We start from the raw sequence: 12,424 nt of genomic DNA on the forward strand, positions 1-12,424 counted from the left end.
GCCTTAGTAAGTCATTAGAATAATTTAAGCTCGAGTAGAAGACATTTTTGCAAGACTGTGGAAATGAGGCTGAAATGGGGAACTAGAACGAAAAGAGTTGAGGCCTCTATAGATCTGCCTTGATGTTGAGGCAGACCTGAAGGACCAGGTGGCCTACTCCCATTCCTATTTTCTTATGTTCTTCTGTTAGAAGTGCAACTCAGAGTTGACTCTGATGAAAAATGCGATCAACTGAGCCATGAATGACAACTTTATGAAGGGTGAAATGATTAAATAGTCCTCTGACAAAGAATCAGAGCCAGCATGACCTCTCAGCTGTTTTCTCTTGCTGCCCTTCTGCAGATATTAATGAGTGCCAGACCATCCCAGATGCCTGCAAAGGGGACATGAGGTGCATTAATCACAATGGTGGATACCTGTGCCTGCCAAGGACTGCAGCGCTCGTTTTGGCGAATGGGCCCTCCAATCCAACCTACTCCATGTCGTCACAATCAAGGTACTCAGAAAGACAAAGTTCATCCGTCTACCAGCCGGCCTCCATTCCCAGATATCCTGCCCGAACTAGATCTCTGATCTGTCGCTTTGGTTACAGTGTGGATGAAAACAACAACTGTGTGGGTAAGTGATCGTTTTAATTATCAAGGGCTTATTTGCCAAAAAATACATTTACCTGCTCAGTTCCATGTTCTCATGATTTTCAACTCGAAAGAAGTGGGGTATTGAGACTGAAGCATTTTAGCCATCATTATTTTACAGGTAAATCACAACTCAATAAGACATAACTAGCAGACATATGAACCAACAGATGGAAAAAAAAAAGGACCAAACTAAAGCAAATCGATTAGGATTGTTGGATTTCTGTTTACTTTCTGATCCTTAGGTTTCCTCTGGGAGTCAGGAATAACGATCAGTCTTAATTCCAAGATTTCAGTTTATTTTACAATACAACCAAACATACAAATACTGAGCAAACCAAATAAAGAGCAAAGAAATGATGCTAAGAGGTGAATAGAGAAAAGAATAAAGATGGCGCTTCTGAAAAATCTATCACTTTTATAGATAAGATAAGAGAAATTCCTTAGGTAGAGATAAATTAGTTAATAGGGTACATAATTAAAACAATTACATCATATAGGTAAGAGATTAATGCTTAGCCAATGAAAATGAGAAAGGGATATACCGTTAGTTTAGTTCCTAACAACAGGAATTCTGCAGATGCTGGAAATTCAAGCAACACACATCAAAGTTGCTGGTGAATGCAGCAGGCCAGGCAGCATCTGTAGGAAGAGGTGCAGTCAACGTTTCAGGCCGAGACCCTTCGTCAGGACTAACTGAAGGAAGAGTGAGTAAGGGATTTGAAAGTTGGAGGGGGAGGGGGAGATCCAAAATGATAGGAGAAGACAGGAGGGGGAGGGATAGAGCCAAGAGCTGGACAGGTGATAGGCAAAAGGGGATACGAGAGGATCACGGGACAGGAGGTCCGGGAAGAAAGACAAGGGGGGGGACCCAGAGGAAGGGCAAGAGGTATATTCAGAGGGACAGAGGGAGAAAAAGGAGAGTGAGAGAAAGAATGTGTGCATAAAAATAAGTAACAGATGGGGTACGAGGGGGAGGTGGGGCCTTAGCGGAAGTTAGAGAAGTCGATGTTCATGCCATCAGGTTGGAGGCTACCCAGACGGAATATAAGGTGTTGTTCCTCCAACCTGAGTGTGGCTTCATCTTTACCGTAGAGGAGGCTGTGGATAGACATATCAGAATGGGAATGGGATGTGGAATTAAAATGTGTGGCCACTGGGAGATCCTGCTTTCTCTGGCGGACAGAGCATAGATGTTCAGCAAAGCGGTCTCCCAGTCTGCGTCGGGTCTCGCCAATATATAAAAGGCCACATCGGGAGCACCGGACGCAGTATATCACCCCAGTCGACTCACAGGTGAAGTGTTGCCTCACCTGGAAGGACTGTTTGGGGCCCTGAATGGTGGTAAGGGAGGAAGTGTAAGGGCATGTGTAGCACTTGTTCCGCTTACACGGATAAGTGCCGGGGGGAGATCAGTAGGGAGGGATGGGGGGGACGAATGGTCAAGGGAGTTGCGTAGGGAGCGATCCCTGCGGAATGCAGAGAGAGGGGGGGAGGGAAAGATGTGCTTAGTGGTGGGATCCCGTTGGAGGTGGCGGAAGTTACGGAGAATAATATGTTGGACCCGAAGGCTGGTGCGGTGATAGGTGAGGACCAGGGGAACCCTATTCCTAGTGGGGTGGCGGGAGGATGGAGTGAGAGCAGATGTACGTGAAATGGGGGAGATGCGTTTAAGAGCAGAGTTGATAGTGGAGGAAGGGAAGCCCCTTTCTTTAAAAAAGGAAGACATCTCCCTCGTCCTAGAATGAAAAGCCTCATCCTGAGAGCAGATGCGGCGGAGACGGAGGAAATGCGAGAAGGTGATGGCGTTTTTGCAAGAGACAGGGTGAGAAGAGGAATAGTCCAGATAGCTGTGAGAGTCAGTAGGCTTATAGTAGACATCAGTGGATAAGCTGTCTCCAGAGACAGAGACAGAAAGATCTAGAAAGGGGAGGGAGGTGTCGGAAATGGACCAGGTAAACTTGAGGGCAGGGTGAAAGTTGGAGGCAAAGTTAATAAAGTCAACAAGTTCTGCATACGTGCAGGAAGCAGCGCCAATGCAGTCATCGATGTAGCGAAGGAAAGTGGGGGACAGATACCAGAATAGGCACGGAACATAGATTGTGAAGACAAGAGAAATTGCAGGTGCTAGAAGAAAAATATAATCTGCTGTCGGAAATCAGAAGGTCAGCCAGATACTGCTGAGACAAATGGATAGACAATGTTTCAAGTCGAGACTCTGCATTGGGACTGAAAGCAGGAAAGCTTCTTCAAAGCAGGGGTATCTTGAAGAGTTGGTAGGGTGTAATAAAATAGGGACTGAAGAGACCGCAGATGCTGGAACTTGGAGCAAAGAACAAACTGCTGGAGAAACCCAATCGATCAGACAGCATCTGTGGAAGCAAAGAGACAGTTGACGACACAGACCAAGACTCTTCATCAGTTTGAGTCTGTAGTCTGAAGTGTTGATATGGAAAGGAAAGCTGAACCTAAATCTAAGTGGTGATAGATGTGTTGAAAATGGATTTGCTGAAGTTCAATATGCTTAAGGTCAAGTATAGCTTTTCAGATGAATGAGTTTGCCCACTAAGTAATTGTTCCTAAAAATTTTGAAGACATATTTTCTGATCATTGCTTTCAATGTATACGCTCAGTGTCCTGTACATAATGGAATGGCCACTGAGTGTATGTTCAAGGTCTTCTGCTGCTGTAGCCCATCCACTTCTAGGTTCGAGGTGCTGTATGTTCAGACAGTAACGCATGTTTATTTCACTTACAGTCTCATTCCTGTCAGCTTGAACAAGTCTGACCATTCTCCTCTGACCTTTCTCATTAACAAAGTGTTTTCACCCCTTCAGAACAGTTGCTCACTGGATGGTGTTAGTTTTTCACACCATTCTCTGTAAACTCTGAAGTGCATGAAAATTCCACGAGTTCAGCAGTTTCCGAGATACTTAAAACACCCCATCTGGCACCAACAAACATTCCACCATCAAAGTTTCTTAGATCACATTTCTTCCCCATTCTGATGTTTGATCTAAACAACAAACGAACCTCTTGTCCATGTCTGCATGTTTTTCTGCATTGAGTTGTTGCCACACAACTGATTAGATATTTGCAGTAAGAGCGGGTGTACAGGTGTACCTAATAAAGTGGCCCCTGAGTGTACAGTTCTTGGTTCCATTATGTTGAGCTGGTGGTCGAGCCCAGATAATGTTCTGTGCCAAAGGCAATCCTCTTCCTGTAGGTGCTATGTGTCTTCGGTTTGCTGTGACCTTTATAATCACCTGAATTGAAAGGACATATTTGGATTTAGGCCCCATTGAGTTGTGTGAGGTAATTAACAGGAGCAATCCAAAGGGAACACATTAAATTAACCCACAAGTACAGGATGGATAGAAAGTTCCAATCTCAGGGGATAAACTTCAAGGGAAAAATACTTCATATCTGGAATTGTGCATCATACAGGATAGCAAAGGCATTTAATTGGAAATACTGAAGTGACCATAGAATGTGTTAATTAACAGGAGGGATCATAGATTCTACTTGAAAATCAACTACATCCTATATGTTGTAGAATACATATGTCGCTTGTTCATCCAGAAACATGTCTCCAGGACAACATGCCATGCACCATGGACATGACACTGGGGCTTACTGTTTGTGACTGTCTACTGCTTTCGCAGTTCTATGTGCTATATGTGCCTTGTGCTGTGTGTGACTGTTGGTACTTTGTTTTGCATCCAGGCTCCAGAGAGCATTGTTTCATTTTCCTGCTTTCATGAGTATTCATGTATGACTGAATAACAATTAAACTTTAACGTGAAATCTCTTGTTTGCCTGCACCAAGACTATTAAAGAACTAAATTATGTGGTTTAATAGCTTTCAGCAGCTGGAATACATCTATTGGGAATGGTAATTTATTGGTTTTATATAACCGTGTAGAACAGTTCTCAGTTAATGCTGGTGGGTGCTTTTTGAAGAGCTGCTGGTAAATTCTTCACTGAGGAGTCAGCTCAGTAAAATGAGCTGGTAAGGCAATAGTTACTGGAGATGAGATGTCTTCTCAAGGTGAACAATTCAAGTCATTAGTCATGCTAGCAATAGGTTGAGATACAAGTAGATATCAGGTGAGCACAACAGGTTTCATTCATTAAAAGACATGATTAACCTATTGGATTTTGTACAGATCTGTTGCCCTTTACAGCACTGATGCAAGTTGGTATTGGTTTAGTTATCCTCTATTGATTGCCAGTCTCCGTGACTGTGAGCAAATTATTCAGTGTTTATTAACTATTTTTTCCAGTGCCTAAAGGAATTCAGTCATACGCAATTTCCCCTTTTAAATAATTTATTGAATAAAAACCACCATGTATCCAATTCTCTCCGAACAATATAATTTATCGACATACACTTGGAAGCAAACAGCAGACGTGGAATAAGCATTTCAAATATGTGTTTCAGTGAAGAGAAGGATGGATCCACATTGCCAGATTGAAAAAAAATACCGCTCCAAAGTAATTGGTATAATTTGGAAGAAATGACCAAAGTTGGCATCTAACACAAGAGAGGAAAAAAAATGTAAAGCACATTCACTGTAAGACTGAATAAAGCCAAGGTAGCAGGCTCATTCAAGGCTTGTATTTAACAGTAGGAATGTCTAGGATACAAATGAGATTTTATCCAGAAACTTGTTTCTTCAAAACACTGGTGCAGCACAGTGTCAACTGGGAAGGGTGTTGGGTAACCCTCCCACCATCGAGGACATCTGCAATAGACAGTGCCTGAAGAAGGCAGCATCCATCAGTAGGGACCCTCAGGACATGCCCTCATGTCGATACTATCATCAGGGAGCCTGAAAGGAAACACTCAATGATTAGACCATAAGACAGAAGAGAGGAATCAGGCCATTCAGCCCATTGATTCAGGAATAGCTTCTTCTCATCCATCATCAGATTTATGAATGGTCTGTGCACCCATGAACCCTACCCCATTGGGTTCCTTGCACTACACGGCTGCCACAAAACAACAAATTTCACACTGCATAAGACTGTGATAATGAACCTGATCTGATTCTGGTTTTATTTAAGCACAGCTAATATGTTGTGAGATTAACGTTCTTGTTGATTTCCTTCTCAGTATGTGACCGTCATTAGAAGATCAAATCATCGTGGCGGGTGCCCAGTTTAATCACTGGCATCCATTTAACACAGCTGAGAGTCTTGTTAGACCAGTCCATGAGCAGTTGAGTCATAGGCATTGGACTGGAAAGCCCAGAATGATTAGAGTGTCAGATTTCCATCACTACAGGGCATTAATTCATTTCTATGAAAATGTCAAAGGCTAATTTTTGACTTTTAACAAACTTCTCATCTTTATAACAATCAAAATGAATTCAAATTCTCAAACTGTTGATGTTGAGATTTAAGGTCACAGACGCTGGATTGTTGATGCAGCCAAGCTGACAGAAGGTGATTAGGCAATCTTTCTTTAAAAATTCATTTTGTTTGGAATTTTAAAGCCATCTAGATGAGTACACAGATAGGAGGAGTTCAGAGGGCTATGGGAACTAGTTCACTGGGCAACAGAGTTGGCATGGATGAGTTGGGGTGAAGAACCTTCTACGTGGTATGACGCGGAGTCCGGGTTTCACTAGAAATGTCTATCTATTGTCTATCTATAATTGCCCTTTGGGCAGGTGGCGGTGAGGTGACATCTTGAACTCCTATACTCCATCTGATGAAAGTGTTCCAATGGTACTGTTTCAGGATTTAAAGAACAAACAATGTGATATCGAAGTTCAAAGTAAATTTGTTACCAAAGTACATTTATGTCACCATATACAATCCTGAGAATCATTTTCTTGCAGGTATTCACAGTAAATACAAAGAAGAAGCACAAAACATTCAATGCCAAACTGCATACGGCAAAGACAAATGGCCAATGTGCAAAAGACAACAAGCTGCGCACACACAAAAAAGAAAGGAAATAATAAGAATAATAAATAAATAAGCATTAAATATCGAGAACATGAGCTGTAGAGCTCTTAAAAGTGAGTCCATAGGTTTGGGAATCACTTCAGTGTTCTGGTGAGTAAAGTTGTCTCCTCTGGTTCAAGGGTCTGATGGTTGTAGGGTAATTGCTCCTGAACCTGGTGGTGTGGGACTTGAGACTCCTGTACCTCCTTCCTGACAGCAGTAGCAAAAAGAAAGCATGACCTGGATGGTGGGGGTCCTTGATATTTCTAAGCTCCCGTAGTCTCGATATTGGACAAAAATATTGGAAGGAGGAAGTGGCATACGTGTCTGCTGTCATTACCTATCTTGATGGAAGATATCATGGACTTAGGAGATGTTGTCAAAGCAACCTAATTGTAATTATGTTTGCAGGTAGTACTCATTGTAGACAGTGAGAGTGGTGGGAATGAATGTTCAGACTGGTCAGTGGATGTTGAGTTTGTTAGGAGTACTTTATACATTATACATTATACTTTATATTTTATTGTCGCCAAACAATTGGTACTAGAACATACAATCATCACAGCGATATTTGATTCTGCGTTTCACACTCCCTGGATTACAAATACTAAATATTAAAAATATTAAAAATAGTTAAAATTAGTAAATATTAAACACTTAAATTATAAATCATAAATAGAAAATAGAAAAATGGGAAGTAAGGTAGTGCAAAAAATACCGAGAGGCAGGTCCGGGTATTTGGAGGGTACGGACCAGATCCGGGTCAGGATCCGTTCAGCAGTCTTATCGCAGTTGGAAAGAAACTGTTCCCAAATTTGGCCGTACGAGTCTTCAAGCTCCTGAACCTTCTCCCGGAGGGAAGAGGGACGAAAAGTGTGTTGGATGGGTGGGTCGTGTCCTTGATTATCCTGGCAGCACTGCTCCGACAGCGTGCGGGGTAAAATGAGTCCAAGAACGGAAGATTGGTTTGTGTGATGTGCTGTACCATGTTCACAATCTTCTGTAGCTTCTTTCGGTCTTGGACAGGACAACTTCCATACCAGGTTGTGATGCACCCTAGAAGAATGTTTTCTAAGGAGCATCTATAAAAATTAGTGAGGGTTTTAGGGGACAGGCCAGATTTCTTTAGTTTTCTCAGGAAGTAAAGGCACTGGTGGGCCTTCTTGGCGGTGAACTCTGCTTGATTGGACCAAGTCAGGTCATTTGTGATATTGACCCCGAGAAACTTAAAGCTTTTGACCTGTTCCACTTGCGCACCACCGATGTAAATTGGGTCGTGCGGTCCGCTACTCCTTCTGAAGTCAACAACCAATTCCTTCGTCTTGCTGACGTTGAGGGATAGGTTATTGTCTTCGCACCATGACACCAGGTTCTTAATTTCCTCTCTGTACTCAAACTCACTATTACCTGAGATACGGCCTACAATTGTTGTGTCATCAGCAAACTTATGTATTGAGTTTGATGGAAACTTGGCTACACAATCATGGATGTACAGGGAGTACAGCAGGGGGCTGAGTACACAGCCTTGTGGGGCACCGGTGCTCAGAGAGATTGTAGAGGAGAGCTTGTCCCCTATTTTTACAGCCTGGGTCCTGTCTGTGAGGAAGTTGAAGATCCAGCTGCAGATCTGAGTGCTAAGGCCCAGGTTCTGGAGTTTAGGAATCAGTTTATTTGGAATGATGGTATTAAAGGCAGAGCTGTAGTCAATGAAAAGGAGCCTTACGTATGCGTCTTTATTCTCCAGGTGTTCTAAGGAGGAATGTAGGGCCAGAGAGATGGCATCTGCCGTTGACCTGTTGCTCTGGTAGGCGAATTGCAAAGCGTCGAGGTTGACCGGTAGGCTGTGGTTGATGTGTGCCATAACCAATTTCTCAAAGCATGTGATAGTAACATAGAAACATAGAAAATAGGTGCAGGAGCAGGCCATTCAGCCCTTCGAGCCTGCACCGCCATTCAGTATGATCATGGCTGATCATCCAACTCAGAACCCTGTACCAGCCTTCCCTCCATACCCCCTGATCCCTTTAGCCACAAGGGCCATATCTAACTCTCTCATAGCAATTGATGTCAGAGCCACAGGTCGATAGTCATTCAGGCATGCCACCTTGCTCTTCTTCGGCACTGGGATTATCGTTGACTTCTTAAAACACGTGGGGATCTTAGACTGAAGCAAGGAGCAGTTGAAGATGTCAGCAAACACTCCAGCTAGCTGGCTTGCACAGGCCCGGAGAACCCGTCCTGGGACGCCATCTGGGCCCATCGCCTTCCTTGGGTTTATCTTCAGGAAGGTCCTTCTAACGTCCTCCTCGGTGACGATGAATCTTGATGCCACCAGGTCCCGTTCATCCAGAGGGAGCGGGATGCTCCTCTTCTGTTCGTGTACTGTTGGAACTGAATTCACCCAGTAAGTGGAGACCATTCAATCACACTTCTGACTTGCAGATGGTCAAAGACCCTTGGGTGAGTCAGTTGGTACAGTTAAGAAATAGTGATCTAATTTTTTAATTAAAACATGCCAAAGTCAGCATTCAACGCACACTTATAATTGCCCTCGAGAAGATCGTAGTTATTATGTTCCATAACTTCAAAACATTAAACTAACTCAAACAAAGACATGGGAGTCCAAAATGCAAGTCTAATTTTGAGTTTACTTCGAGCAAGGCACGCACATCTCATGTGGTAGTGTGATGACGTATGCAATTCACATATTTATACATATAAGACCATAAGGCCATGAGACATACCCCATACACCTGCCTTCTCATCATATCCTTTCATGCCCTGACCAATCAGGAAACGATCAATTTTCGCTTTAAATATACGCATGGACTTTTCTTCCACCACAGTCTGGTGCAAAGCATTCCGCAGATTTACTAATCTCTGGCTAAAAAACTCCTTCTTGCCTCTGTTCTAAAGGGTTGCCCCTCAATTTTGAGGCTGTGTCCTCTAGTTCTGGATGCCCCCACCATAGGAAACATCCTCTCCACATCCACACTATCTACTCTTTTCAACGTTTGGTAGGTTTCAAAGCGATCCCTCCACATTCTTCTAAATTCCAGTGAGTACAGGCCAAAAGCTGCCAAATGCACCACACATGTTAACCCCTTCATTCCCAGAATCATACTTGTGAACCTCCTCTGGACTCTCTCCAATGACAACACATCCTTTCAGAGAAATGTGGCCTCAAACTTTTGACAATACTCCAAGTGTGAACTGACTACTGTCTTATAAAGGCTCAGCATTATCTCCTTGCTTTTATACTCTGTTCCCCCTGAAGTAAATGCCAACATTGTATTTGCCTTCTTTACCACAGACCTTTATTAAATTAACCTTCTGGGAGTTTTGCACGAGGACTCCTAAATCCCTCTGCACCTCTGACGTTTGAACCTTCTCCCTATTTAGATAATAGTCCGCACTATTGTTCTTTTTACCAAAATACATTATCCTACATTTCCCAACATTGTATTCCATCTGCCAATTTTTTGCTTATTCTTCCAATTTGTCTGCTGCAATCACATTGCTTCCTCAGCACCAACTATCTGCATATCATCCACAAATTTTGCCACAAAGCCATTAATTCCATTATCTAAATCATTGACAAACAATGAGAAGATCAGTGCCCCAGTACTGAATCCTGAGGAACACCACTGGTAACTGGCATCAAACCAGAGAAGGCCACTTTATTCCCACTTGCTGCCTCCTGCCTGTTAGCCATTCCGCTATCCATGCCAGTACTTTTCCTGTAACACCATAGGATTTTATCCTGGTAAGCAGCCTCGTGTGTGGCTCCTTATCAAACGCCTTCTGAAAATCAAATTAAATGACATCCACTGCTTCTCCTTTGTCCACCCTGCTTGTTACTTCCTCAAAGAACTCTAACAGATTTGTTAGGCAAGACTTCCCTTCACAGAAACCACGCTGATTCGCACAGAAATGTCATTTCTGATTCCGGTGGGGAAGTCAAGGATCCAGCTGCAGAGGGAGGTGCAAAAACCCATGATTTGGAGCTTTTTGATCAGAACTGTAGGAATGGTTGTGTTAAATGCTGAGCTATATTCAATAAATAGCATCCTGACGTAAGTATTAGTATTGTCCAGGTGATCAAGGGCTGCGTGAAGAGCCAATGAGGTCGCAACCTCTGTAGATCTATTGTGGTGATAGGTCACGTGAAGTCAAGTGAGAATAAAGGAGGCTAAAGGGATGAAAATAAATATACAGCAAGGGAAATTACCACTGAGATCTTCTTATCATCTACATAACATAGAGTAGGTAGGAAATGAATACATTGATCAGAATAAAATTGAGATTAGAGAGGATACAGTAATACCATGGGCAGAATGATATTTCCAATGTAGAATACTCACTTTATAAAGAAAATTGTTTACTTTACATTCACATTAATTTATTTATCACACATAGATCAAAACATAGAGTGAAAGGCATTGTTTACATTTTCAACCAACACAACCCAAGGATGTAGTGGAGGCAGCCTGCAAGTATCACGACACATTCCAACGGCAACAGCACATGCCCACGATGCTCAGCAGAACAACTCAGGCAAAGTGAACACAACAACAGCAACACAAGCCCCTTTCCTCCTTCCTACCCACCAATCCATTCACAGAACAAGCCTTCAACCCCAAGGCAGGCTGGCTCCAAAGTCCTTGGCCCGGACTCTAAGACTCACAGACATTGGGCCTGGACTTGCAGACTCACAGACATCAGGCCTCTAACTTCCAGATACGCTGACCTAGGGGCTTCAACTACTGGGCCTTGACTTCTGGACTCACTGACTTCAGTCGTAGACCTACAGGCCTAGACTTCCAGACTTGAGCTTCAATTCTTAACCTCTGGCATCAACCCAGGCCAGAACGATCATGGACTTTGAACTCTGGACTCGCAGAGACCTCTGATTCTAGGACTTGCCAATCTGTGGGATCACCTGCCCTTGTTCATGGGCCCTGATGACCTGACACCCATCCAAGAGGATCACTGGCTTCCTGCCATGGAGCTCTCCAATTCTGGTGTCACCTACAAGCTTACTAATCATGCAAATTCAAAGTAGATTCTATTACATATACATAAGTTCATACTGTATATGTCACCATGATATATACTGTATATGATCAGCCCTGATCAACTGATGATCAATTAACAAGAATGTATAATTCCAACGGAGTGTTTGTTTCCAAGTTCAGAAAGTATAAGCTTGTGAAGAAGAAGTGCTGGTTACAGAGTTGTCATCATAACATCTCAAAATTTCAACCTCTTATAACGCTTCAGGTTCAAGAGGGCTTAGCTTCATTAACTGGATACCCAAACTTCCATATCCCATGGACCAATACCATCAAGCAAGGGCAAGAGAATATCTGCAGATGCTGGAAATCAGAGTAACACACACAAAATGCTGGAGGAACTCAGCCGGCCAGGCAGCATTTATGGAAAAGAGTAAACAGTTGTTATTTCAGGCTAAGACCCTTCATTAGTCCTGATGAAGGGTCTCAGTCTGAAACACTGACTGTTTACTCGTTTCCATTAAACAAGGGGTCCTGGACCCCAGGGTAGGAACCCCTGACCTAGAGGTTGTTGCCCATAAACATAACAATTATTACAGATCCAATTTTTTATGAAGATAAATATTTTCAGCATCCATTTTATACCAATACTCTGGGAAACATTTGGCTATGTAATAAACTTCTAAACATAGCTTTGGACTGATGTAATTTAACTGTTATACAGAAGTCACAGATGAATATTTGTACTCCTTCAATGTGGCTATTTAGTTTGAAAATGGAGTTACCACTAAAATACACCGGTATGTGTCCTGTTGC

At 42.9% G+C, this 12,424-nt stretch overlaps 1 protein-coding gene across 1 annotated transcript in view; it reads left to right on the plus strand.

Moving 5' to 3' along the window:
• The window catches only part of fbln5 (fibulin 5), a 121,285-nt gene that overhangs the window by 26,626 nt on the left and 82,235 nt on the right, over positions 1–12,424 (plus strand). The window contains exon 4 of the mRNA XM_063043816.1: positions 343–618. Within this exon, the coding sequence (XP_062899886.1) occupies positions 343–618 (276 nt within the window). The remainder of the gene's footprint in view (positions 1–342; positions 619–12,424) is intronic.

Source organism: Mobula hypostoma, chromosome 1, assembly GCF_963921235.1.
Source record: "Mobula hypostoma chromosome 1, sMobHyp1.1, whole genome shotgun sequence".
NCBI lineage: Eukaryota > Metazoa > Chordata > Chondrichthyes > Myliobatiformes > Myliobatidae > Mobula > Mobula hypostoma.